This window comes from Antennarius striatus, chromosome 11 (genome assembly GCF_040054535.1).
Source record: "Antennarius striatus isolate MH-2024 chromosome 11, ASM4005453v1, whole genome shotgun sequence".
Taxonomy (NCBI): Eukaryota; Metazoa; Chordata; class Actinopteri; order Lophiiformes; family Antennariidae; genus Antennarius; species Antennarius striatus.
Genome location: NC_090786.1, coordinates 17,585,897 through 17,610,316, shown reverse-complemented (window position 1 = coordinate 17,610,316; position 24,420 = coordinate 17,585,897). Strand labels below are relative to the sequence as shown.

At 44.0% G+C, this 24,420-nt stretch overlaps 1 protein-coding gene across 5 annotated transcripts in view; it reads right to left on the bottom strand.

Moving 5' to 3' along the window:
• arid4b (AT-rich interaction domain 4B) overlaps window positions 1–24,420 on the bottom strand; it is a 44,864-nt gene that overhangs the window by 6,387 nt on the left and 14,057 nt on the right. For 4 of the 5 annotated variants that reach the window (XM_068328276.1, XM_068328273.1, XM_068328274.1 and 1 more), the window contains exons 3-17: window positions 20,211–20,321; window positions 16,729–16,794; window positions 16,353–16,443; window positions 15,369–15,448; window positions 15,013–15,104; window positions 12,491–12,632; window positions 11,272–11,351; window positions 6,930–7,006; window positions 5,686–5,834; window positions 5,512–5,584; window positions 3,731–3,825; window positions 3,521–3,618; window positions 3,157–3,352; window positions 2,855–3,057; window positions 121–303 (exon numbers count right to left, since the gene is read on the bottom strand). In XM_068328276.1, coding sequence (XP_068184377.1) covers window positions 121–303; window positions 2,855–3,057; window positions 3,157–3,352; window positions 3,521–3,618; window positions 3,731–3,825; window positions 5,512–5,584; window positions 5,686–5,834; window positions 6,930–7,006; window positions 11,272–11,351; window positions 12,491–12,632; window positions 15,013–15,104; window positions 15,369–15,448; window positions 16,353–16,443; window positions 16,729–16,794; window positions 20,211–20,321 — 1,736 coding nt within the window. The remainder of the gene's footprint in view (window positions 1–120; window positions 304–2,854; window positions 3,058–3,156; window positions 3,353–3,520; window positions 3,619–3,730; window positions 3,826–5,511; window positions 5,585–5,685; window positions 5,835–6,929; window positions 7,007–11,271; window positions 11,352–12,490; window positions 12,633–15,012; window positions 15,105–15,368; window positions 15,449–16,352; window positions 16,444–16,728; window positions 16,795–20,210; window positions 20,322–24,420) is intronic. The other variant, XM_068328277.1, reaches the window with a different exon arrangement.

Here is a 24,420-nt window from a genome sequence, read left to right as displayed (position 1 = left end):
ATCTGTTACTGCTGTGGGAATACCCCAGTAGCGGTGATCCCATGATGTTAAGATCTGTCTTTTTTTTTTTTTTAGGGTGAATATAGACGTTAGGTGATTTCTCCCCAAATCCTGTCTTACCTGATGTTCCAGCCACAGTAGTGCACCAGGTAGAGCACCTCTCCCCCCTCCACGTCTGCCTCTTTCACAGTGGCCTCGTACGTCTTCAGACTGCGGCCTCGCCCATACCTCACCTGCACCTTCATCCCCGGGGGGTAACACTCAAACTCCTCCCCTTCCTCCCCCTCCTGACTGCTGTCATCCCTGCAAGAAAAACAGTTCAGCACTTCCTGGCCCTAGGCTGCCCCTGTTGAACACCACAGAGCCCGACCCCGCCCAACTCACTGCCTGCTGCTAGAAAGCCAGTTTTCTGATTCGCTGCATCCTCACCTTCCCTGTCCCGTTACAGCACTAGACCCTTCCCTACTGAAAAAACATAAACTTCCCATTTTATTCCTGCCTTAACTCCAGTCTGACCTACAGCAAATTGCAGTATTAACAACTAAATCATTTTAAGCAAGCCAGTCAAAGAAAAGTACATGTTTCAGTCAATAAAACATAATTCTTTCATGGCAAAAAAATCAATCATCTTGCATGAAAAATAACAACTACTGTTATTCTAACCAGAAATCGGCACCCAACAGCACACTGGGGATTTGCACTCACACACGCTGTAAGAAACAAAGCAGCCACAAGGAGGAGCTAGTGGGGGAAAAGTCAGGAGATGTCAAAGCTGTACGTACACGGGTTTTGCGGGAATGCCAGTAAGTAGTTTAGGTGCAGGGGGCCACGGGGGGCCACAGACGCTGGTTAGCACAGCAAAGCACAACTTGGCAGGCAGCACAGCAACTTAAAGCAAGACTACAGAATTGAAAAGGAAGCACCGCTAACAAATCGAAATTGTATCTACTGACAGGGAAGTGCTACAGCGCAGCACTCCACACAAAAGCTCTTAAACACAACCGCTCCGAGCACGTGCTTTCTGCTGACAACCACCTCACAGCCAACAGGATGCACTTGTTTGTGCAGCAGACCGAGTGAGACAACACAAGAAGCTGCTACCACCTCACAACCGGAGGATGCAAGCAGCAGCTAAATGTCAAAGGCACTAAAAGCACATCACCCCGAAGATAGTTACAGCTATCAAACACAACCACATTAACACTGGCATGTAACACATTTAGAGTGGCAACAAGTAGTCGATTACTGCGTTTGTCATGTAATAGAAAAGAAGCTGAAAGGATTTCTTTCAAAAAGAAAAAAAAAGTGAAAATGTTTACACTAGTTTTTATTGATCTTACATTATAATAAAGGGAATATTTTGTGGATTCTGACATCACCTATGACTTGTGAGGGACATTTTAGATGAAGGATAAACTAGAGAGCAGGCTAACCGTCAATGCAAATGATCATCGTGTGCAGTCTTCACTAGTGCTGAATATTTAGTTGAATCCGTATGTGCACAGTTTAGATTCAGTGAACGCTGTCATGCACTGAAAGGTTCAAGCACTAACAGACGATGAGGAGGCTTCATCAAGAAGAAGGTAAAAATATATGTTAAAAAAAAAAACTTATTTAGAATTATTCACTTTCATGAATAGAACTGATGACACAACTTTCTTCACATGGTCACTCTCATACGCACGCACACTCACACACACACACACGCACGCACGCACGCACGCACACACACTCCCTCCAGGTCTCATCCAAGCTAAAGGTTGAGCAGTATTTGATGGGTATTTGATATGATCAGTAACTCCCGCTTCAGATCGTCGCGTGCCGACTGCTGTGTGAATCCGTAAACTCTTCCACCACCACACGACCTACTGTAAGGACAACTGAACATGACCAACCCAAAAGATCAGAACCCCCCATTAACACAGAGCCCACATTTCCACATCACTGAAATAAGACTGCACACAACCCAAAGCCACTGGCTGTAAAAACTAGGATCACAACATCTGAAGGTTTCCACACAATGAAGCACAGGAGAAGACCAGGGATCCGGAAGATTTGTTTCTCTAGCCTGTCCCCACCAGCCAGAACGACCTTACTGCAAGAGTTCACTGAAAACATCACAGGAAAGGGTCCCTAAATGAGACCCAACCATCCAGAGCAACATGGTTCAGCGCTGAAAGTTGTTTTTACAGCCGCAAAAGATTACTGACACCGAAGCACCGTCTTTGCTTCTGAGTGTGCAAACGCATCACTGACAACAGACAAACACATGGAACACTTAATAAAGCCAAACACTGAAAAGCCAAAAAATGAGACACATGAAAAGAGACAGAGAAGGAGAGGGAGAAAGAGAGAAAGAACAAGCCAGAGAGATAACAGATCAGGACGGGGGCAGAAACTGAAACGAGTACAGCCGTGTTGTTTGTGCTGAGTAAGTGAGGCTGGCCACGGTCAAACACTCCCATCCAGAGAGAAAGAGAGAGGGCGAGACAGAGAGAGCGTAGCATGACACGCCAGGTGGAAGGGAGCTTTCAGGCTTCTGTGATGGCGTGTCGCCGGCTCATGCTGGCTGAGCCGTGAGGAGTAAGAGCACAGAGTGCAGTGAGGAAGAGCTTAGTCTGGAGGCAGAGGTCGGAGAGCTTCCTCTCTCTAGTTAGCAGCTACAGGTGGAGTCGGGGGCGTTCTGGGAATTAGTGGCATTAAGGTCAGGAGGGGCGTTTGGTCTTTTGGGCTTCCACTACCACAAAGGTGAGTGAATGCCTCCGGACTGTTTGTGCGGACAGTTTCACCATGCAGAGCCCCCGCATGAAGCTCGTCTACCCTGGAGGAGGGGGCATCGATTTAGTCCACCTACCCAGAGTTGTCCTTGCTCTCCTGCTCCGCGTCACATTCCTGCTTCACACTCTCCTCTCGGAGGTGAGCCGTGGTCGAGCCTTCGTCCGCGTCCGCCCTGAAGGTTCGCTTCTCGTCCTCGTCGTTTTCATTTTCGCTGTCCTGTCGCTCCGTTTTTGATGGTTCGCTCTCCGTTTTGTTTCGGGTCAATTCGGGTTTCTCTTCCTGTGAAAGTGGGATGTTTTCATTTTCATTAGGTCATGGCTAAGTGTATACCACCAGGAAAAAAGACAAAGACTTGAAACAGTTTTTAGGAGAATCTACCTTGCAGATCATCGACTGGGCGCTAACAGGTTCTCCATCCGGAAGGGTTTTCTGCTCCTCAGAGACAGAGGATGTGGCAGTTGTTCCCGCGCCCCCCTCAGACTTAACCTCCCCCTTAGGGCCCTGCTTCAAAGGGAGGTCCATCCTGAAGGTGATGGCGGTGGAGGTGCAGTATTCCTCAAATCCATACAAGTACCTGAATGATAAAATATTTCTCATCAGATATCCCAAAAGGTCTGTCCAGTCCTCCTCAACTATCTAGACTACCAACAACTTCTCAGTCTTGATAAAAAAATTACAGAAACAAAAGCTGAAGGAGTTTAATACAAATGCTTAAAGCCGTAGAGTTAGCATCCGTACGTACTTGCGGTAAGCACATTTAACGTTGTAGCCAGCAGCGGAGTTGAGTACAGGGATGCCAAGATCCTGATAGACTTGTTTCCACACAGAGCCGCTTTCAATCTGCTCAAACAAGGACACAGATGAAGACAGAGTCAGTCGATGAGTCACGAGTGTGTCCAAGAGTCGGTCGACACGGAGACAAATCGCTCCGGATCACTTTAAAGACACTGACGTTGTCAAAGCCTCCCAGTTTGTGCACCAGCCTGTAGAGCTTGAACAGGTTCAGGTTCCTGTAGCCCAGAACAGGCCGTTTGTTGATGGGCGTCCCTGAAAAGAAGTGGAACGAGACACTCTAATTACAAGCAGTGAAAACACAAGCTAGAGAATGTAAGTACTATCAGCATTAACCAGCGATCTCCAAACTAAGGCCTTGAACACAGCCTGCCTCCACATCTGGCATGGTCTCTGAACATTACCAGAAAAAGCCCCCCCCCCATATCACTTTGTTGGTTATTATCTATTTCATAAATAGTGTTCTCTATTTCATTAATAGTTATCATTTATTTCATGACTTTTATGTTAATATCCCAGAAAAGTGATAGAAGCTGTTTCTTTACATCCTGTTCATTCAGTCTACTACTAGATGTTACTTCACATTCATGATAGCAGTAAAATATCAGCAGCTTCTGATTTGAGGCGTCATAACCCCCTCCCTCTGTATCTCTCCTGCTACCGTGGGACTGATTTGATCCAGAACCAGCAGCGAGTTGTTGGAACTAGCCCACCACGCTACTGGTTCCTTCACACTCAGACCTTTTCTCTGTGTGTATTTGTCTTTGCCATTGAGGAAACAGCCTGAAAAATGATGGGACGAGTGAGATTTGAACCTATAATGTCTGCACATTCTCAGCACCTTAACAGGATGAGCTATCTGATCCCACACATTGAAGTGCATCTTTGAGTATTTCATTTTCATTTGACTGAAGAACTTAAAGAACATGCAGACATTGGGACTTGAACCAACACTCTCAAACAACCTTGATGCCTATGGATCATCCCACTGAGGCTGGTTGGATGTATTCATTATTCACAACACTCGGGAGAAAATCTAAAACCAGAGGGTGGGATTTGATCCTAAAACCTCAGATCTCTGGGTTCCTCCCCTCATCTCTCTGAGATAAACCTTCAGTTGGTGTGATTTGGTTTGGAACTTGTATTTATGGGGTTCACGGCCCTGAGGAGGAACCAGAACATCATGACATCAAGACTCGTCTTCATCCTCACTGTGGAGGAAGAAATGGAACGCGTCCCACAGATACCATAGGTGGAGGAAACATGACCAAAATGTTTATGTAAGCGTGTTGAGAACCATTTCCCCACTACAGCGACAACCTGGGTTTGTCCTTTCACCCTCCTTCATACCTATGATCAATTTAGTTCACCTGTAGTGAATGTTTTTAGTGGGATGGACCCAGAGACATGTGGAGAACTCCTGACAGAGAGACTCTCAGTGGGATCTGAACCTGAGACCCCTGGCATAAACCATTACAAGACAAAGTATCCATACTACTGAGTGTTGTACCCATGTGCTACTGGTTGTGTAACACTAATGTATAAATAATTACAGTATTTTTCGCACTATAAGGTGCACCTTCAATGAATGGCCTATTTTAAAACTTTTTCCATATATAAGGCACCATGGATCATAAGGTGCACTGTTGGCTTTTCAGAAAATTAAAGGCTTTTAGGTGCGCCTTATAGTGCAGAAAATATTGTACATGTGCCCATTGTGGATGGAAGTGCTGGGGCTTAACGGACCAAGACATGTTTATATGTAAAGTCTGGATGAGGCTCTGAACTGTAGCAGTCAGGAGATGTCGTTATCAAGGACTTGCACTTGTGGTTCATTTTAAAAACACAACCGAAGCTGTCCTGGGAACAACTTTTGTTGACTGACTCTTAGAAGCCCCTGAGGTAAACCCTGTAGACAGTCTGACCACATGGGGCTCACACCTCTGTCTTCCATGAACTTGTACAGCTGCTGCAGAAAGCTCTCCCGCTCCTCTGGAAACGGCTCCACTTCCTCCTGCGGACAGGAAACAACACATTTTGAGGAACTTTTTTTGTTTGTTTTTTTTGCTCGCAAGCTTGTAGGAATGAGGAACATGTGCTGAGCTCTGCCTTTACCTCCTCCTCTTCACCGCTCGCGTCTTCTTCCTGCTCTTCGTCTTCATCCTCATCGTCGTCCTCGCTGCTAGAGCTGTCTTCTCTCACTTCTGTCTTCCAGGTGCTGGGCACGAGAAACTGCTGCTGGAACTCCAAAGCTGCATCCAGAGCTGTCAGACACAGACAATAATAATAAATGTTAGCCATCTTAGAGATGCTGTTCATTTCGTCTGACTCCAGGATCCAGGAAGCCCCAATGCTAAAGGCATTTCAAGGGGTCCCGAGCAAACAGTGAATTATTTATTTTACATTTGTGATTCATCTACAGGTAAGACAATGACAGAACACACTTTATGATCATTTTGGTAAAAGGTTCCAGGCACTTCCTGTCATAGCAGTCCAAAAGACAATGCGCTTATCAGATGGTTCACCCAGGGACAGGATCTTTTTTAGGGATTCCTGATGTGTAAGAAAATTCAATCAATTTGCAGATAGAGCAATTTTCATGCTGAATGAATATGAAATAAGACACGAACAGCCATTTCCAATTGGGCTGATATTTATATCTCACACGGGGAGTGACAACAAGGAAAATGAATCCTTGAAGCAATCCAGCAGTGAATTTTACTGAATGAAAACCGGTGCTGCTTCAGGCAAAATACTAACCGACGATTGGTAACGGCTGTCAAAACGCATTTCTACAAGTGTCGTTGGTTTCTTCACACCCAAAATAATACAATCACATACATAAGAACAGGACAGCACTGAAAATACATTCTGATTGAACATGCAGAGGAGCAGCAACGGTGGGAAGCAGCTTTGGAGTGTAGGAGTATTTGCGGTGACACAGAGCAGCAGAAGGATGTAGCTTCAGTTTCAGGGGTGGGTTTAAGTAGCATCTAGCCTCCTGAGCAGTCGCTCTGTGATGTGATAAATATCAGGTGTGAGTCAACCACCTGTACTTATCAAGACTGCTTCTGCAGAGCTGTTTCCTCGCTGTAATACTAAAGAATCAAAGCTCTGCACCAAGAAAATGGGGGCACTCTATATATATTTAAAAAAAAAAAAAAGATGGTGAGGACTTCAAATAAAAATAGACATGAGCTCCGCCACTGCATTCCAGAGAACAAAAACAAAACTTCTCTTTCCTCAGTTTGTTTCCCTGCGACCTCCTCTGTGCGTCTTGTCAGCCCACAGATGTCAGGGCCTGAATGGGACGATCTGATTGGACAGATCTGACTCTGACAGGATCGCTTCAGACTCACCTGGCTTGAGCCCTGCGTCGGCTTTGGGAGGACAAGAGCTGTTCATCTCGCGGACGTCCTTACGCAGCACAGTGTAGCTGTAAAACACAGCGGCTCTTATTAAGACATGCACTGACGTGAAGTGGACAGAACAGTTTTGGCACACCAAGATTCGACTGCTAAAATAAATGTGAGCATGCAGGTAGCCCATAACCCTGAAGTCTTGTTCATTAAAACAAGACTTCAGGGGGAGGATACTGCAGCCTGAATTGTTTGCTGAGCAACAACAAACAGGGATCCCAAGCAGACACAAGTGGATTTTCACCCCGTCGTTATCTGGACAGCGGCTGGACTATGGGCTGGCAATAGATGGATCAGCCTAGCTTGTAAACTGGAAGCGTCAGAGGCTTGGAAAGTCTGCTGCTGAGCTGATCCAATCACTAGATTTGTCAAGGAGTGAATTGAAGCTCACAGAAAAAATACCTTCATTTATTAGCAGCTCTTGCTGGGATTAGGTTTACAATGCTCCCGATTTTAATTGAACAAGTTAGCATGTTCAAGTTTAGAACCAAAACATTTTGGAGACGATAAATATTTTATCTGATGTTTGAAGCTGTAAGCAGGAGGATCACAGATGTCACATTGTTTTCTAGTGTTCATGAATATACAGCATAGAGAACATTTCGTGACGCATCGAGAGTCTTCAAAATATTACAATGCGCTTCTTTTGCCAGCTAAACAAAGAAATATATGAATATATCTATATATTGTTACAGAAGATATTTAGCTATGCAGCTCACAGCCCAGATTAAGTCTTTTACTGGCACATCTATTACTACAAATCTCTGAAATATTCAATATATCATTAATCGAACCAAACAAAACAAGCATCCAGAATTTTCTAGCTGAGAGCGAGTGTATCCTTACTTACATTGAATCCACTGGACTTGTAGAAAGTTCCTTGGAGACGTTTCCCCTCTCATCTAAGAGGCCTCTTCTGTTCTAGCAGCTTTTAACCCTTGACGTGTGGTCAGTGTTATTCATGTTCCAACCATCGCTGCCAGGACCAGCCTTGCTGCCCCAACGATGGTCGTTGGGAGTGCCAAGAAGATGTCTCTCATGGTAATGACCCTCATTAGCATACAAAGGTGAAACTCACATTTCAGCGACTCCCTTTGACACCCCCACCAACAATTGTTGAGGAGCCAGACGGTCGTTTCAACGACGGTCGTTCGAATGTGAATAGCACTGACCACAACCCCAACAGGGTTATATAAGCTGGGACAAGATCAGCCACCTTCAGAACAGAAGAAATCTCTTGAATGAGAGACGAAACGTCTTCAAGAACTTTCTTAGCGTCCAGTGGATTGACTTCAACAGCTTTGGAGTGCCAGAGAGTTTCAATAGTCGTCGGATTACGAATTTCAAAGTAGTGGTTCAGCCCTCGTCTGTTAACGGTGGTCATTAGCGTGAACCGCTTCACATGAGTCCATCTGCTGAGTAGTTCTTTTGGCGAGTTTTGAAAACAATCTCATCAGTGTTCATGTCACTAACATTATTTTGGTAATCTGTTCATGCTAATAACCATCATTACCAATGTGAATGAGTATGACTAGCATCGACTAACCGTCACAAAGGTCAGAACAGGCATTTATAATCCGGCCTGCTAAACTTGTCTAAACTACGTAATTAACTTTATGAAATAAATTCAGTTGTACAACATTTTTTTTACATTAAGCCTCGCATATGTATTCTTTCCTGTCGGTTAAAGGCAAAAACCTTTTATTTACTTGATTTTATATATTATTTTCTGGTCCACCAGTCAAAACATTTGATCACCCCTGGGTTAGAAGCTGAGGCAACACCAACCACCATCACAACTGAAGACGCCTTGAGAGGTGAAACATCGTCAAGGAACTTTCTACACGTCCAGTGGATTGATTTAAACCCTTTTGGATAACCATGACCTGGATGAACGAGAACCTTCACAGACGTCGTTACTGCGTTTGAATTAGCACAAGCAAACAGCTTCTGTTCCCACTCTTACTCTGGTAACCATTTCTGGCTATTTAAGGATAACCACTGGCTGAAAACTCCAATCTCCCATCTAGTTATGACTTTCCTCCCTGAAAAATGTTCTTCAAAGCCATTCTTTTTCTTTTTTTTTCCTAAAGCCACAGTGAATGATGAGCCCAGACAATGCTAAACTCTCTGCAGCAAACACGTTGACCCCGGGGCCGCACACAAGAGGTCACATGGCTTCAGGATGTGACCCCCTTTCAAAGAACAAATCACGCAGACAGCCGCAAGTTAGAATAACTCTGCCATAATAAGGAGAGAAGCTGACATAAATGATGAAAAAACACACAATGGGGCAGGTGTGTTGTGAAAGCATGGAAAAGTTCAAATGTACTGCAGGAAATAGTGTAGCACTGTAACAACTGGAGCATCACTAACAAGAGGGTTCAGACGGTGTGAAATGAGGGTCAACGCCTGAGTAAAATGTTTTTATCATACTGTGAGATCAGTGCAGCTTTATAAACGGCTCTGCCTAAAAAATGTAGGGATCGTTCCTCTCTGTGATCACTAAACTGTAATATATGATGAAGGAATGGTGGAGGTATCTGGTGGAGCAATAATGTCCATTTTCCTTGTTATTCCTTACACTTAAAGTCAAAAGCGATTAGAGGGAATCAAATATTAAAAATCTCATTAACTGTGAAATAGATGCTGATTTCAGTGAGTGAAATGAAATGTGGACAGAACAGAGAGGATAAGTGCTGCGCTGGGATTTCATTTGGAAATAAAGCCATCACAGGGTGTCGCAGGAAACTCTTCCTTATTGTATGATTTCCAGTTATTCTCTGATTTATCACATCTTATCCCTCTCATCAACTCTACCATTCAACTTCTTTCCAAAGGAAGTGATAATGGGGTTTTTTTTTTAACAGTCTCTCTGCTGCAGATTAAGGCTCATGCTGATTACACAGAGTGTCTCTTAAGGAATGTCGGCTCAAGGCTGTTCTGTCATCAGTGGAATTCAGATGGAAAAAGATGTAGACTCTTTCACAGCGAGCAAATGCCAGATGAATTTATGTGGAGTGTGTGCCATGTTTTCAGCAACATGCAGAGAGACTACAGTAACAGACCACCAGCAGAGAGCAGACTCCTGCAAGGGCTTGCTGCTCTTTCCCACACATGAAATAGATTTGCCGTGTGGATCCAGGACAGACAGCAGGGAAGCTACACTATCTCACTTCAAAGGTAAGTAGCAGCCTTAAAACAAACTAGAATGGCACAACAGCACAAGGCGGCCCTGGTTTAATCAAATCAAGCCTCGTAAGACATATGGAACGCTCCTGATGGGTCCACTGTTAACCAGGCTGAGCATATCTTGATCAATAGAAAGTGGCACAAGTCCTTTCTAGATGATTGAGTCTGACATGGGGCCAATGTCGGCAGTGACCCGATCACAACAAGATGAGGAAACTTAGGAAAATGAATGAACTGAAGGCAGAATGAACTGAAGAAACGCTCTGATGTTTCCAAGCTCAAGTGTCTAAACTGTGGAACAGTAAAATCACTTTAATGTTCTAGCTGAACGATGTGGAATGGACCCCGGCATCAGCACCAAGTGGGAGTCCATTAAGACAAATCCCGACAACGCAGCCCCTAAAGCCTCTGCAATAAAGTTCAACACTGATTCCAATCACCAACAAAATATAGTTCATTACTCCTTTGTTCATACCCTAACCTCTTAAAACAAATTAATCAAGTCTGTTCATATCTTTTTGAGTAAACAAACAACAAACAAACAAACAAACACTACCAAAAACATGACATCAGAAACAACAACACAATCCAACACTGCCAGGGAAAGCACAAAGTGGTTTATGTCTCATTGAGAGACTAGATTTATTAAAAGCTAGAAATAATTTCTGTTTGACATTTTCATTTTTTTGTAAACCTGCAAAAGTATTTCGTCGACTCTGACAGAACCCCATTAAATCCAGAGATCATGCAGAGATTTGAACTGAATGTGAAGTTCAAACTACATTAGATCGAATACAAACACAGAAAATGACTGATAATATCAGAGATATCTGTTACTATATAAAGCACTGAGTGTTCTGGAGGGTTATTACAAATATCGAATCATTTAAAACCAATATTCTCCATGAGGATTTTTTACACTAGTGCTAAATGATTGCTTGTGTAACTGAGTTTCAGAAAATGAAAGAACACATAGAAACACTTACTTATCACAGCTTCTTAAAAGCTCAATCCTTAGTGCTCATTCTCTTTGTGTCGTATTTTATCAACTTTACGCATCAAACGATAATAAAAATTAGTGACAACTCACAATTTTCCATCCTTGAAAGAACGAACAAAGATGTTGTCCTTCTTCAGAGTCACGTCTTCATGGCAGTCCGGGGAGATGACCTTATTCCAAAAAAAATAAATAAAGGGAGACAGTTGACAGATGAGATGAGGCGCTGTGTCAGAGTACAGGACCGTGACTAAAGCAGCTCCGGCAAAAGGCCACAGTGATGGATTACAAAATACGCTGCCTATGAAATGAAAGCTAACAAGACAAGGCTAATCAGAGGAGTGCAGCCGAAGGGAGGTGTGTGAGGAGTGTGTGGCCACACGGGGCATGAGCTGCTGCCGCTCACTGAGTTCAGCAGCACAATAGTGGGAGTCGTTCCAATGCCAGAGCCGAACCGAAACGGATGTCGACATGGAGATCTCAGCTCCACCAGTTCCTTCTGCGTGTATAAACAACACGCCGACAGAATGGCAGGGTGGACGCTCTCGTTAGACACGGTGGCTTATGTTTGTTCTGCAAAAGTACATATAAAAAGCAGCCAGCTTGCAAACGGAGATGTATTGTTTCCTACTCTTATTTTAGTTTAGTTTAGCTAGTTTAACCGGTGTGTCGTCTGTTACATGAGGCATCCACCGGAGCATCACTCCACCCCTCTGCCATACCGACACAGTAAACAAGGACAGACTTCTATATGTGTGCTTCCACGGGCTTCCACAGGGAGGCAGCATGGAGTTCAGCCTGCAGCAGGCCAAGAACAACAAACCCTGGAGGTGGGGCCCTGTTGACACTGCAGTTAAAGGGACAGCTTCCTCCACCCTCTCCCATTCTCCCTGTTCTACTTGTAACACTTACATAAACAAGCAAAGCCTGTCAACACTGCATTGTGCCCAGGCAGCGGCTGAGAGCTGAGGGTGGGTGGAATGAAACACATTGGGAGGGGAAAAACCCCCATCAAACCAGTGTTTGTGCATTGTTGAACAAATCAGGAAGAATGTGTTTCCCTCACAAAATAAGAGGTGAGCCGATCTGCTGTCTTGAATCCATCCACCTAAACAAGTCAGTCAGACATTGTTAAAGTTTGCCTTAAGCACGTACAGACATCAGCTAACTGCAACAGCATATCCTCCACTGTGGGTAAATCCCTACAAACTAAAATAATCCGGGCTGCGGTTGCACAAACAGGTGACACAGATGAAATGTGTCTAGGGTTCTGGGGGACTGGAGCAAAGGGGAAAAGAGGCTGTGAGCTCACCAGAGCGGGATACCACGTTGTCTTCTTTTTGTCCCCGGTGGCAACCCCCTCCACACAGACCACTTTACCGAACAGGTCCTCATTCTGCCGCTGATCACTCTCTTCTTCTTCACTGGATGATGAAGACAACTCTTCTTCTTGGCTGTACAGAGAAAGGACAGTTTACTAAGCACATGTCATGAACAGCAGTGAACTCCAATCATGTGTGAGTTGTCTAAAAAGAAGCTTCGACACCAGCTGTTTTTTTTTTTTTAATCTATCTTTGGTTGCTAGCACAGATAGTTATTTTATCAGATAGTTATTTTTAGTTTATGAACCGTTAAGGTGTCAGATCTTTCGGATTGATTTTTGAAGGACTGGTTGATTTTTATTCCCTGTAGCTTTAACTGTCATGTTCCTAAGGTCTCTTTAAGTGACGACTGATCTCCAGGTTTAGCTGTGATGGACTTGATGGAACCTTCCACTCACCCAAACCTGGCTGAAAGCCAGCTTGTCCATCTTGATTTGATTTAAAATGTTAATTCCTTCCACCAAGGGCACATTGGTTAGTCAGACTGTTATGAAAAAGCTATGAATGGATTCTAACTGAGTTTTTTGTTGAGGTTAAGTATAGACAAAGGAACAAGCCACTAGACTTTGGTGGTGATCTAATCATTATCTGGATATAGAAGTTTTTCTTAACCATTGTGGGATAGGGTTATGTTAAAAACAAGTTCTCTAAACTTATCTCGGTTGATTATTTTTAATAAATATTTACTGGTTAAATATTTATTTTTTAATAAATATTTAACCAGTAAATAGAAAAAATGATGCAGCCCCCCAAACATGAAACAAATTCCTTGTTGAGAACAAGGAATGAAATTTGGTCATTCCATCTTTAGCTTCATGTTCCCAAAAGATAATAAGATTTAATTATTAGAGCCTTTAAAAGATGAGTACTCTGGTTACATCCAAACATATCACCATTTTATATTAATTCAATGCGATTTATAATCCAGCTATTAAAGTGAAATTGGTTGGTGCAAACTAACACTCTCCATTTAACTGCTGCTCATTTAGAAAACATTAAAACAATCCACCGTGGCAGAAACACCGTGCACAAACTTTCTGTTCTCATTACGTAGTGCATTAAAAACACACGGCCTGCTCTGCTGGCGAGCTGATGGACAATCACATGATGCTCAGGATGACGCCCCGACCAGCAGACAGGCGGCCACGTCTCTGAGTGATGGTGCAGGCAGCTCCAGCAAGGAAATAGATCCATCCTGCTTGTATGCCTCACTAAGCCTGAGCACTACTCTATGTACACACACACATGCACGCACGCACACACACACACACACAAACTGTCTGGCACGAATTAAGAGTAGTAAATCAGCCAGGCTGCTGCTACTACTACATTAAAAACAACAACAACGCCACTGAGAATCAGATCTATTTAATGGATGAGTGATTGTAATTCATGTAGGAAGCAGATTGCTGCTCGTATAACGACTGCTGCAACAGAAAATGCTTGACAGTTACCTGCATTTTAAAGATAGCGATTAAAATAAATAGTCTGACGTGTTGGCGAGCACGTTCAACTCGCTGTCTTGTCACAAAGGAGAACACCAGCGCCGCTCTGAAGTGTGTGATAAACACGAACAACGCTGCCTAGCCGAGTGAAACGACTAAGAGAAGGAGGCAACTGCAAGCCGGCCCGTCTTTAAGCAACACACAACCGCTCACAGGAGCGCCAGCTTCTGCTGGTTCCTCAGAACCCCCAGAGGAACAAACAGGATACACCCATGGTCATCAGATTTGTTTTATTTTTGGACACAGTCATTAGGCTAAGTTAGGCTAATCACCTGTCGGCTGTAGCTTCACATGTTCCTTCAGACATGACAGCAGTAACAGAAGAGACAAATGTCAAACTTGTCTTTCAATAGAAGGAGAAACCACACTACATCTCGTAATCAACATGTAAATCTAATCTCCATTGTCAGTCCTTGTAACTGAGGGCTTAAGACGCTAATGGTGCACAGGAAGGTCAGAGGTGCTGATGTGCAGCTGGGACCGTTCTGAGTCACTATCACCAATGTTTGGAGAAATATTGACTTTCCTCTCAGTGACAGAAAATGAGATTATGTAGCAGTGTCCTCTTTATAACGGGAGAAGAAGCGCAATTATACTCAGCACCAATGAGCCCCCAGCATGAAACATCTGCAGTCTTCCAGGAGACGGCACATGAGAGCATAGACTACTCCTGGAACATTTGAGTCAATGAAGGCAGAGAGAAGACGTGATAATATCTGATCATATTAAGCAGGACCACGCTGCGCTCCCAGGGACGCACAGACGCCCGGCGCGATTAAGATGCTGGGGGGAGGCGGGGAGCTTCTCCACTCAGGGCCTCCAGGGCTGTTTATGAGGGGGATGGATGAGAGTAAATTTTTCATATCAACTCCTGTCAGGAGATGGTGGGGGGGTGAAGAAAATCCCTCAACACCAGCATCACAATCCTCACACTGGGCAATACTCACACTGGGTTTGATCGCCGGCCGCGGTTGCCCTTCTTGCCGATGACGGGTGTGCCAAAGTGCTCGGGGTTGGTGAGGGGGAGTCTGTCGAGTGTCTGCAGGGGAGGAAAAACGGCAGAAAAGAGCCTCAGTGCCACCGTCTCCAATGATGAATGCCAGGACAAAAAGATTCATCATCTCAAGCTAGAGGAATTTCCTTTCATCAAGAATTCATCAAGTGAAAAGGGAGGGATTTTTGGCACGGGTCCACTCAGAAGCAGCGACTTCATCTAAAGGGCTGAGTGGAGACGTGAATCTGCTGGTGTGACTGAACAAAAAGACATCAACTACAATGAAACCGGGCCGTCATGAACGCTCACCTCGCTCTCTGCAAAGTGACGCGCTCCCTTCAGGCAGAGCGAGGAACGCCTCAGGGTCTTCTCGTCGCCGTCGTCAAACACTGCGGACATGAGAGACAAACTGTAAGCTGCCATCTGTTGGCCAGGAGTCCACTGACACACAAACACGCCCAGACAAACCCCGTCTCTGGTACCAAACCTGTGTTTGATTTGTGAGCTCCAGAACTAATTGTGTTTGAATTGTGAGGCTCACACAGATCCCGGAGCTGCAGCTACAGTCACATCTAAGAGCTCCAAGGACTCCTTCAGAGCGGGATCCTTCAAGAACGTTTCGCTTATTTGTGCATTAACTGACATTACCTAACCTAAACAATCATCAAAAACATGAACGCTGAAAACATCTTATTACTTTCCGTAGTAAAATTTCTTAAACAGATGTGCTAACGTCATTACTCCATCGAGGAAAGTGTCTGAAAATGTCTCTTAGTTATAAAATCCATATCTTTGATTTTGGACAAACTGAGGATGTCCCTTTACATCATTCAAACTTAAATAATATAAAGCAGATGATCTCACCATTAATCCATAATAAATATAACCCCTAGCTTCACTGCTGTCTGTGCTGCTTATAATATCCTTATTTTGTTCCACACCAACGTTAATAAAATCCATTATAATATACTATAGTCTGTTTTTAATTAAGAGGATTCAGGAGTTCATTATGACCATAACTTCAGTAATTAGAGTTCTATGCACGTTGTGATATCATAAATGTGTAGTTGAGTGATTTTTTTTAAACAGTTAAAAATTGCATAAATCATAACAGTTTGGTGCATAATGGCTTAACAGGAAACTTCTCATCTATGTATTTAATTTTTCTGCGGAATCAAGTGATGACGGATTGTGCAGTAACTTGAAATCTAGTCACATGAGAATAAAACAGTTAAACCCTTTGGAATCCTCCTGACAGGATGAACAGCTCTCTGTGTGCTCTCATTGACCTACCAACGGTATATATACTGGCATCAGTCAGCTTATTGATCGTGGCCTCCTGGTAGACTCCATCCTGATTTTTCACCTCTACCACAGCCCCCACCTGAGGGACAGACACACTGCTGTTATTATGCATCCTAATATGCCACTAATGATAAATCTAATTCAGAGTAATGAGGTAACCACGCTGCTACGGGAATCATAATTGATTTAACATTGAATTGCAGGGCCAGCGCTTCACTTCTCAGCTAGCTTTGCAACGTTCGCAGCGGTTTCGCTGTGATCTCACAGGCTAATCGACACACAGACACAAGTAATCATGGGAAATTAACCACAACATATGTGTTACGGCCGTGTTCCACACCCACTCCACCTCCTCCTGCCTTACCTTTAGGGGCCCTTTGATGTTTTCATCATGAACCTCAGCCGTGGACAGATCTGGTTTAAAGGTCACCTGGGGAAGAGAGGTGGGGAGAGTGGGGGGGGGGGGTCAGACTCAGTAACAAGGACAAACAAACGGGTCCCCAAAGGCCTGACTGGGCCACGTTAGTAATCCACTGCCAAGAGGCCCGTTCGTCCAGCGGGACTGCAGCTCTCTGGTCACCCTGGTGAACCCGCTGGTGAGAGCGGTGCGGGTTTGTCGTGTTCAGTCCGGTCACACAGAACAACAGGATCGATTCTGCAAACGGCCCAGTCAGCCGGCGCTCAACGCCACTGCTCGTTTCTGCCACTGCTGAGCGACCGACCCTAAAATGGCAACTGGGCTCCATCTGCTCGCATGGTGGATTTCTGTGGAGAATGTGAGCTAACCCCCCCACCACCACCACCAATACCCCATTCACCCCCACCCCTCCAGTCCTCAGTGTCTCAGCAGCGAGTCGTTGAAGATCATACTCTGATCACGCTGGGGCAGTCATGCATCTGCAAGGCAACCTGGCAACCATGAGTGACAGAGAAGACCACAGGGACAGCACACACACGTTCACAGTGCGTGTGTGTGTGTGTGTGTGTGTGTTCAGGATCTGTGGAACTACAAATCCCTCCTCCCTGCTTTAAAGTATCAAAAACTCACACACTTCCTCCTCTACTTCCTCAGGGAAATTAAACTATTTTTTGAGAGCATTAGCCAGTAAAGTACTATGATCATAGCAAACTGCTTCCACTTCTGATGACTGAATTATTTTTAGATCAGCCCTCATACAAGGGCAGAAAACAAGGTAACAAGTTCAGGCAGATCTCTCTCCAGTCAGCTTCAGATATGACAGCAGCAGAAGCAGTAATCAAATTCCCGCAGTGAAGACAGGATCGAGACAATGACGGCGATGAATGAGATATATCCACTGTAAGGTCATGATGAGGAAAGAGAAAGGCATCAATAGCTTCCTGAGGCCACGTTTCATCACTTATGAAGATAATAACGTCTCTTCCTACCACGGAAATAAAGGCATTCCTCTCTTCCCGGCCTCTCTCCTGACAGTATGGTGGAGGAGGTGGTTGTTCTCTCAATCCAAAGCTTCCCCAACAACGTCCTGACGGTGAGCTGGGCCCAACCGCAAATTGGCTTAACAATAAATGGTAAAATAAGATGTGAACAGATCCGGATGTCACACTTCTTTACATCACAAGATTCTTTCCTGAGCAGCTTCATGCTTCTGTCTGCTGAGAACCTTCCTCATTATTTGATAGAACAGAGTATTGTGAATGGAGGACCGATTCAAGTAAAGTTCACTGAGGAAGTGTATTCTGTGTCTCTTAGCCAAAAGCGTTAATATGAAAAAGATCAAGTGCAGATGAAATGAGAGCGAATTGTTGGGGCACAAACCACCATCAAGGCCAACACATTTGAACGAGTTTGTGGATGTTTACCCAGATTTCTAATAAAATCTCACGATGGAGTACAGTATTTTCTGCACTATAAGGTGCACCTTCAATGAATGGCCTATTTTAAAACCTTTTTCATATACAGACGCTCCGCTACTTACGTTCATTCGTTTTACGTTTTTTCGATTTTACTTTTACAACTGATTGTACAATAATTTTGTAAAAAAAAAAATTTGTGAGCGAATTTTTGAGTTTAGTGCGCTCTCCGTAGTACGAGATGTTCAAACGATCTTACATTTGACACTGTGTCGATTGCTTACATGGCGCAAACGACAGACTGAATGTGCCTTGCCTCTTCCCAGTTCCTCGCGTGTTACCCTTGTGTTAAGACGTCATATCTGTGATCTCTGTGTTTACATATACATTGGTTTGTGTATTTGTCACCCTAAACAAATATGGTTGGTCAAAAGCGTCAGTTTACAAGTGATATTGGTAGTCAAAAGAAGCGGTGTTTTATAAGATACGGTAATAGAATTTATGGATGTACATACTACTGTATGTACATACTACTGTATGTACATTCTACTGTGGTATGAACGGTCACACATTACTGAAACGTACAGTAACAACTTACGTTCATTTTCACATTACGTTCGGCTGTTCAGAACATAACTAAAATGGAATTTGAGGAGCATCTGTATAAGGCGCACTAGATTATAAGGCCCACTTTCGGTTTTTGAGAAGTGCGGAAAATACTGTAAATAGACAGGTCTGGAGAACACACACATATCACATTCTAAAACGCAAAGAAAGAATTGTTACTACATGTAGTTTTCCTACATACATTTTACATGCAGTTGTTACATTATATGTAAGTAGAGATGCCATTCGGGGGAAAATTCTTCTGACAAAAAAGATTCTGCAGTGAAAGCCATGAGAGAATGCAGGAAATGCAGCATGGACACTGAGCATGTGAATGATGACGGCGACATGGGGTTCGCACAAACGTATCATGAGAGCACATCACAGTGAGCGATTACTGACACAGCGCTAATTGGCTTTATGTAGGTCTTGGTGCGCAAATCATCATCATAAATAAGAACGCCACGCAGATCTTTCTCTGGGTTTTAAAAATCACTCGCGAGACGCCGGCGCCATATGCTGCAGTCATCGAGTTTGTTAAACAAGCAGACAGAGATTAATGAACCAAAGAGGAATTCATTACGGCGGAATATTCACGCTCGCAACACCCGTGGAATAATTGCCATGTTTCAATGTTTGTGGAACTCCGCTGGTACTCACATTATAGCGACCCAAAATGAAAAGCAACAGCCAATTAGTGATGGTGATTAATTTATGAGCTGAAACTGTCCTATTAACTTCACTTTAACCCTCCATTTTCAAACAGAGAACATCACACGCTTTCGTCTGTCATGTTGTTTGTCACTGTCCAGAAGACAAAAAGGCAGAACATCAGTGCTCCTTTGTCTCTGAAGGGGGAACTAGAGTGCACTGACAGAGTGAGAAAAGCCAGCGTCTAATCTTTGTTCCTCCCACACACTAGCAGAACGCGAGACAAGCGATCTGTCTCTATTGTGCTTTCCAGATGCTCCGGCCCCACTGGGAAATGAGATCCTGTAGTCGGAGCATCATGCAATGCCTTCATCAGTAAGGCCTGAAACCAAAGGGAGGAAGCAGAGCCGGCGTCCCTCGTCGCAGAGAGCTGCAGTGTGTACCTGGAGGGCCGGGCCAGACGCTTCATCTGTCACAGCTTGGGCCCTGATCAACATTTATGCTAACAGGTGGCAGAAGCCTAGCATGTTAGCAACACAGCTGGAGGCCTCGGTAGCCTCAGACAAGAGGAGATCATTTAAATATGTCTGATTCAATCTAACGTTACAACCTGCTCTCTTTACCAATGTTTGTCTTTAAAACGTGTGATTTGGATCCAACACAACCCCCCCCCCCAGCGTAACTAAAATCACACATAACACTGACAGACAATACATTTTTAATATTCGATCACGGGTCGTTTGAAATGTGACTTACCTTGGCCTTGACGAGCCTCTTTGCAGTCTTAATCTTGGCCTCGCAGAAAGCCCCTCTGTACTTGGCACTCACATCAGTCCCTACTGTCAAGTAGGGGGGCTCCTCCAGAGTCTAGGGGGGGAAGAGAAAAATGCTAAATTCCAATCCTTTCTTTTTTCTCAGAAATAAAGCTAAATGACACAGGTGTATTCTCTTAGCAGAGCCAGAAGGACACGCATACAAGCACCACACAGTCGAGTCCAGAGACGCAACCAAACCCGGCTCAGTGATTCATCCATGGAAAACACACACCATCTGCTCTGGGTATTGGAAAACAAGCCTCTGAGGGAGCAAACAAAAAGGACACTTCACTACTACTTTGATGGATACAAAGAAGAAGCTATCTGGAACACATAACACCTTCTTGTGTCATCACTGGCTGCTTATCAACCCCCCCACCCCCCCATCAAGAACAGATTTCAGAGGCTAGAGTCCACTGGGAAAACAGACTTTCTGTGTGAGGGTGACGGAAGATAATGTTTGTGCTTCCTGTAGTGTACGGATTTACGGAGGCTGCTCCGCCGAAGCTCAGGGAAAGGTCCAACCTTAAAGAGGTATATTTAGACATCCTTCTAGAATAAGACCCAAACTGGGCTGCACAGCTACTCACAGCTGTCAGGAAAGAGTCAGGGCAAAATGCCACTTACACCCCAGACAGCAGGTTTGACTCAAGTCTTATTTATCCTGCAAAAAATACTTAGAAATGCGCTGAAATAAAAATGCATCACCTTATATTTTGCGTGAATGAATACTACTAATGCTCATACTGGCAAAATACTTCTAGAACTTGTGTTACTTTTTTAATTTCATACAGCAGTTGCATGTTGTATGTAAAGACATACAAGCTCTGTTTTTTTCCCCTTACCTATTTTTTTTTAAACTACATTTCCATTGAATGCGTGAACGCTGGAGGTCATGTCTTTTCTCAAAACAACTGTTCATTGTTCCCGGGAGGGGAGCAAAGAGTGTTACAGGTTGCCGTGCCAACTGATAGCCATGCCAGAGGTTTAGAGCTGTGGCTGCACTGTACTGGAAAAAAACTCACATCACAATATCCATCTTTTTTGCATTATTAAAAAAATGCATGACTGCAAGAAAAGAGCAACCATGATACAAGGAAATAAAACACAAGAAATTAATATTTTATGGGGAAAGTGACAGAATACAAGTAGAAATCTTTACATGCCACAAGGTCATTTGATTGTCAGGTAATCTTCAAATCACAAGTTGAGACTAGAAATGAGCAGGCTGATTAAAAACTAGTAAATAACCATGAAAACAAGATAACTGACCTGGTCTTTCCAAGATTTTAAATCTTGGAAAGACTTTTCATTTTCTTGTTCATGAATGAACATGAATGGATAAAACTTTCATCACTCCGGGTAATTTGGACTATAAATCAAATGTTGTTAACAGTCTATGGGGGGGTGGGGGGTTATTGATCAGAATAGAAAATTAAAGATTTGTGAGTTTGAATCAAGTTACAAAAAAGAAAGAGTAGTGAGTAGAGTAGTGAGAGTAGTGAGTAGTGAGTTCATGTGCCTTTACTTGACATTGCATGTCAAAATAACTACAGTCTGTGGATTTACACACACACACACACACACACACACACACACACACACACACACACACACACACACACACACACACACACACACACACACACACACACACACACACACACACACACACACACAGCCACGTTGATGCTGAAACAATATATTGTGCAGCTCTAGTAGGAACAAACCACTGAAGCCACTTTGGATGCACTCACCAAGCTTTCAGGATTGATTTGTTAGAAGTTTTGATATGTTGAAAACTTTGCCTGGTTTCTATCGTTTGCACGCATTTTTTTTTTTTTTTTGCCAAAACTAAGCCACTCCTGCTAAAATCTTCTGGGACAGACTTTAAGAACACTGATCCAAGACAGATGCTTGGTTCATTGTAACCTGTTGAGCTCTGGTTCAGAAATGACTGACTGAATTTGAGGAAACACGTAAAATGGTCTCTCAAGTATAGTGAGCAAAATCTTGGGCGGAATAAAAAACGTTATATGCCATGTCTCCACCAACATTGTGCGGGTGCATCAAAATTAATTCTGTGCCAATATCAATGGAATATTGATTTTAAAATGATATACGAGTTAAATATAGAGACAGAAGCTGTTAAAGTGGTCACTGCACACACATTAACCAGAGCAGGTGTCACTGTAAGATGATCACAAATCCACTGTCAGATTATCCAAATCAACTTCAGGGTTTCTTATGAAATGAAATGAAATTTATTGATCTCAAATAGGGGAAATTATTTATCCACCCTCGTATTAATCATTCAGTTAATAATCACATAAAATGTATATGTGAACAGGCCTGTGACACACAGACACACACACGCACTCACAAAAATGGCATGTGCCTCTGTTCCACAGGTGGAGAATGCGGACAGAAGACAGGATATCGAAAGGCCTGGAAATCCTGCCCCCAATTCAGCGACAGAGCACTATGGACATTAAACTCAAACTGTCCTATCAGCCACTCTCTCTCTCTCTTGCTCTCTCTCTCTCTCCCTCTGTCTCTTTTACTTGACCTATCTTTCTCCCCAATGTATTTCTCCTTTCCAACCAACAGGTCAAGGCGGATGACCGCCCTCCAGAGCCTGGGTCCTGCCCGGAGTTTCTTCTGCAATGAGGGAGTTTTTCCCAGCCGCCGTCGCTTATGCTTGCTCTGGAGGGCATTTTGGCTTTTTATCTGTAAAGCGCTTTGAAATGTCTTCAGATGTCATTAAGCGCTATATAAATAAAAGTTTATTGATTGATTGATTGATGTACGCATGCAGATGAGAGATAGAATGGCAGGCAGCTCTGTCATGATATGCCCTCCCCCCGGTGCCTTGCTCAAGGAGTCCACGGTAGTGCTAAGGAAGTGAGCTGTGACAACTCTCCACTGCCAGTTCACACTCTGAAACTTTCTTGGCCCACATGGGCCTTGAACCAGCCACCCTGTGGTCCCCAGCCAAAGACCTGGTTGACTGAGCTACTGTCGCCCCTCATGAGGCCAAAAACAGGTGAAGGTTCTCTGGACATGCAGATTGTTTGTCAGAAGAGAAAACTGTCCTCCTCTACTGATCAGGCGTTACACAAAGGCCTTGTTCCGACTAGTCGCCTATATCCGATTTTTAGCCCATCCAGATTGATATTACATATGTCATTTGTAGCCTGAACGGTCCCATACCACATGATGTCAGATATTTGTGGGACGGACTGAAACCACATTTGGGAGGTAGTTTCTTGTTGGATATGGACAGATGCTCAGTCTGAACAGCTGCAAACACGCCAATAGGATATGACGGACCGTGATTTCATATCCGCGACGCAAGAGCAAGGCGCCAGAAGGAAGAGCATTGCGCATTATGGAGGAGTATAAAATGGAGGAAGTTGACAGTGTCTGGTGTGTGTGAGATTTTCTCCACCTCTAGCTGACAGTGATATCACCAATACGCTAAGGTAACAAAACGTCATGTCCGTCGTCGTTGTTGTAGTTGCTGGCGTCACAATGACCTCACACATTACACGTACTGAATGACGCCTCCGCCCCGACGTCATTGTTACGGTAACCTGTCCGATCGGCCACTAATGTGGCCCAGTCTGAACAGAGCCAGGACGCATTTGGACACTTGCTAAAAACAGTGTGAACAGTCAGCCATAATAAACAGATATGGAAGGAAATCTGATATGCCTGCAGTCTGAACGCAGCCAAACACTCAGCCAACAGTCAGAAGTTGGCTGTTGGCTTATGGAATTTTTCAGCTGCAATCAATGCTCAGAACGACAGAACTTAACCAAACTGATATTACCTACAAGAATAGTTTGACAGGTTCCTTCTTCTGTGAAGACCCTTACACACAGAACTCTTGATGTCCCGGGTTGACAGAGTTTGTTGTGTACTGTGTATATAACACAAAACCTAGATGTGCCCGGGGCTGTGGCAGTAAGGATGGCAGTGATAGTGTTCTTACTACAGTGTCAGAGCAATGCATCACCACAGGATGGCAATTAAATGCTGCCACCGCTGCTCCTTCCTACAGATACCTCGTGACACAGGGCCTCACGCAGGTTCACCACCTGGTCATTGTTGTCGGACTCAGAGCTAAAATGACGTAACATTGAGCT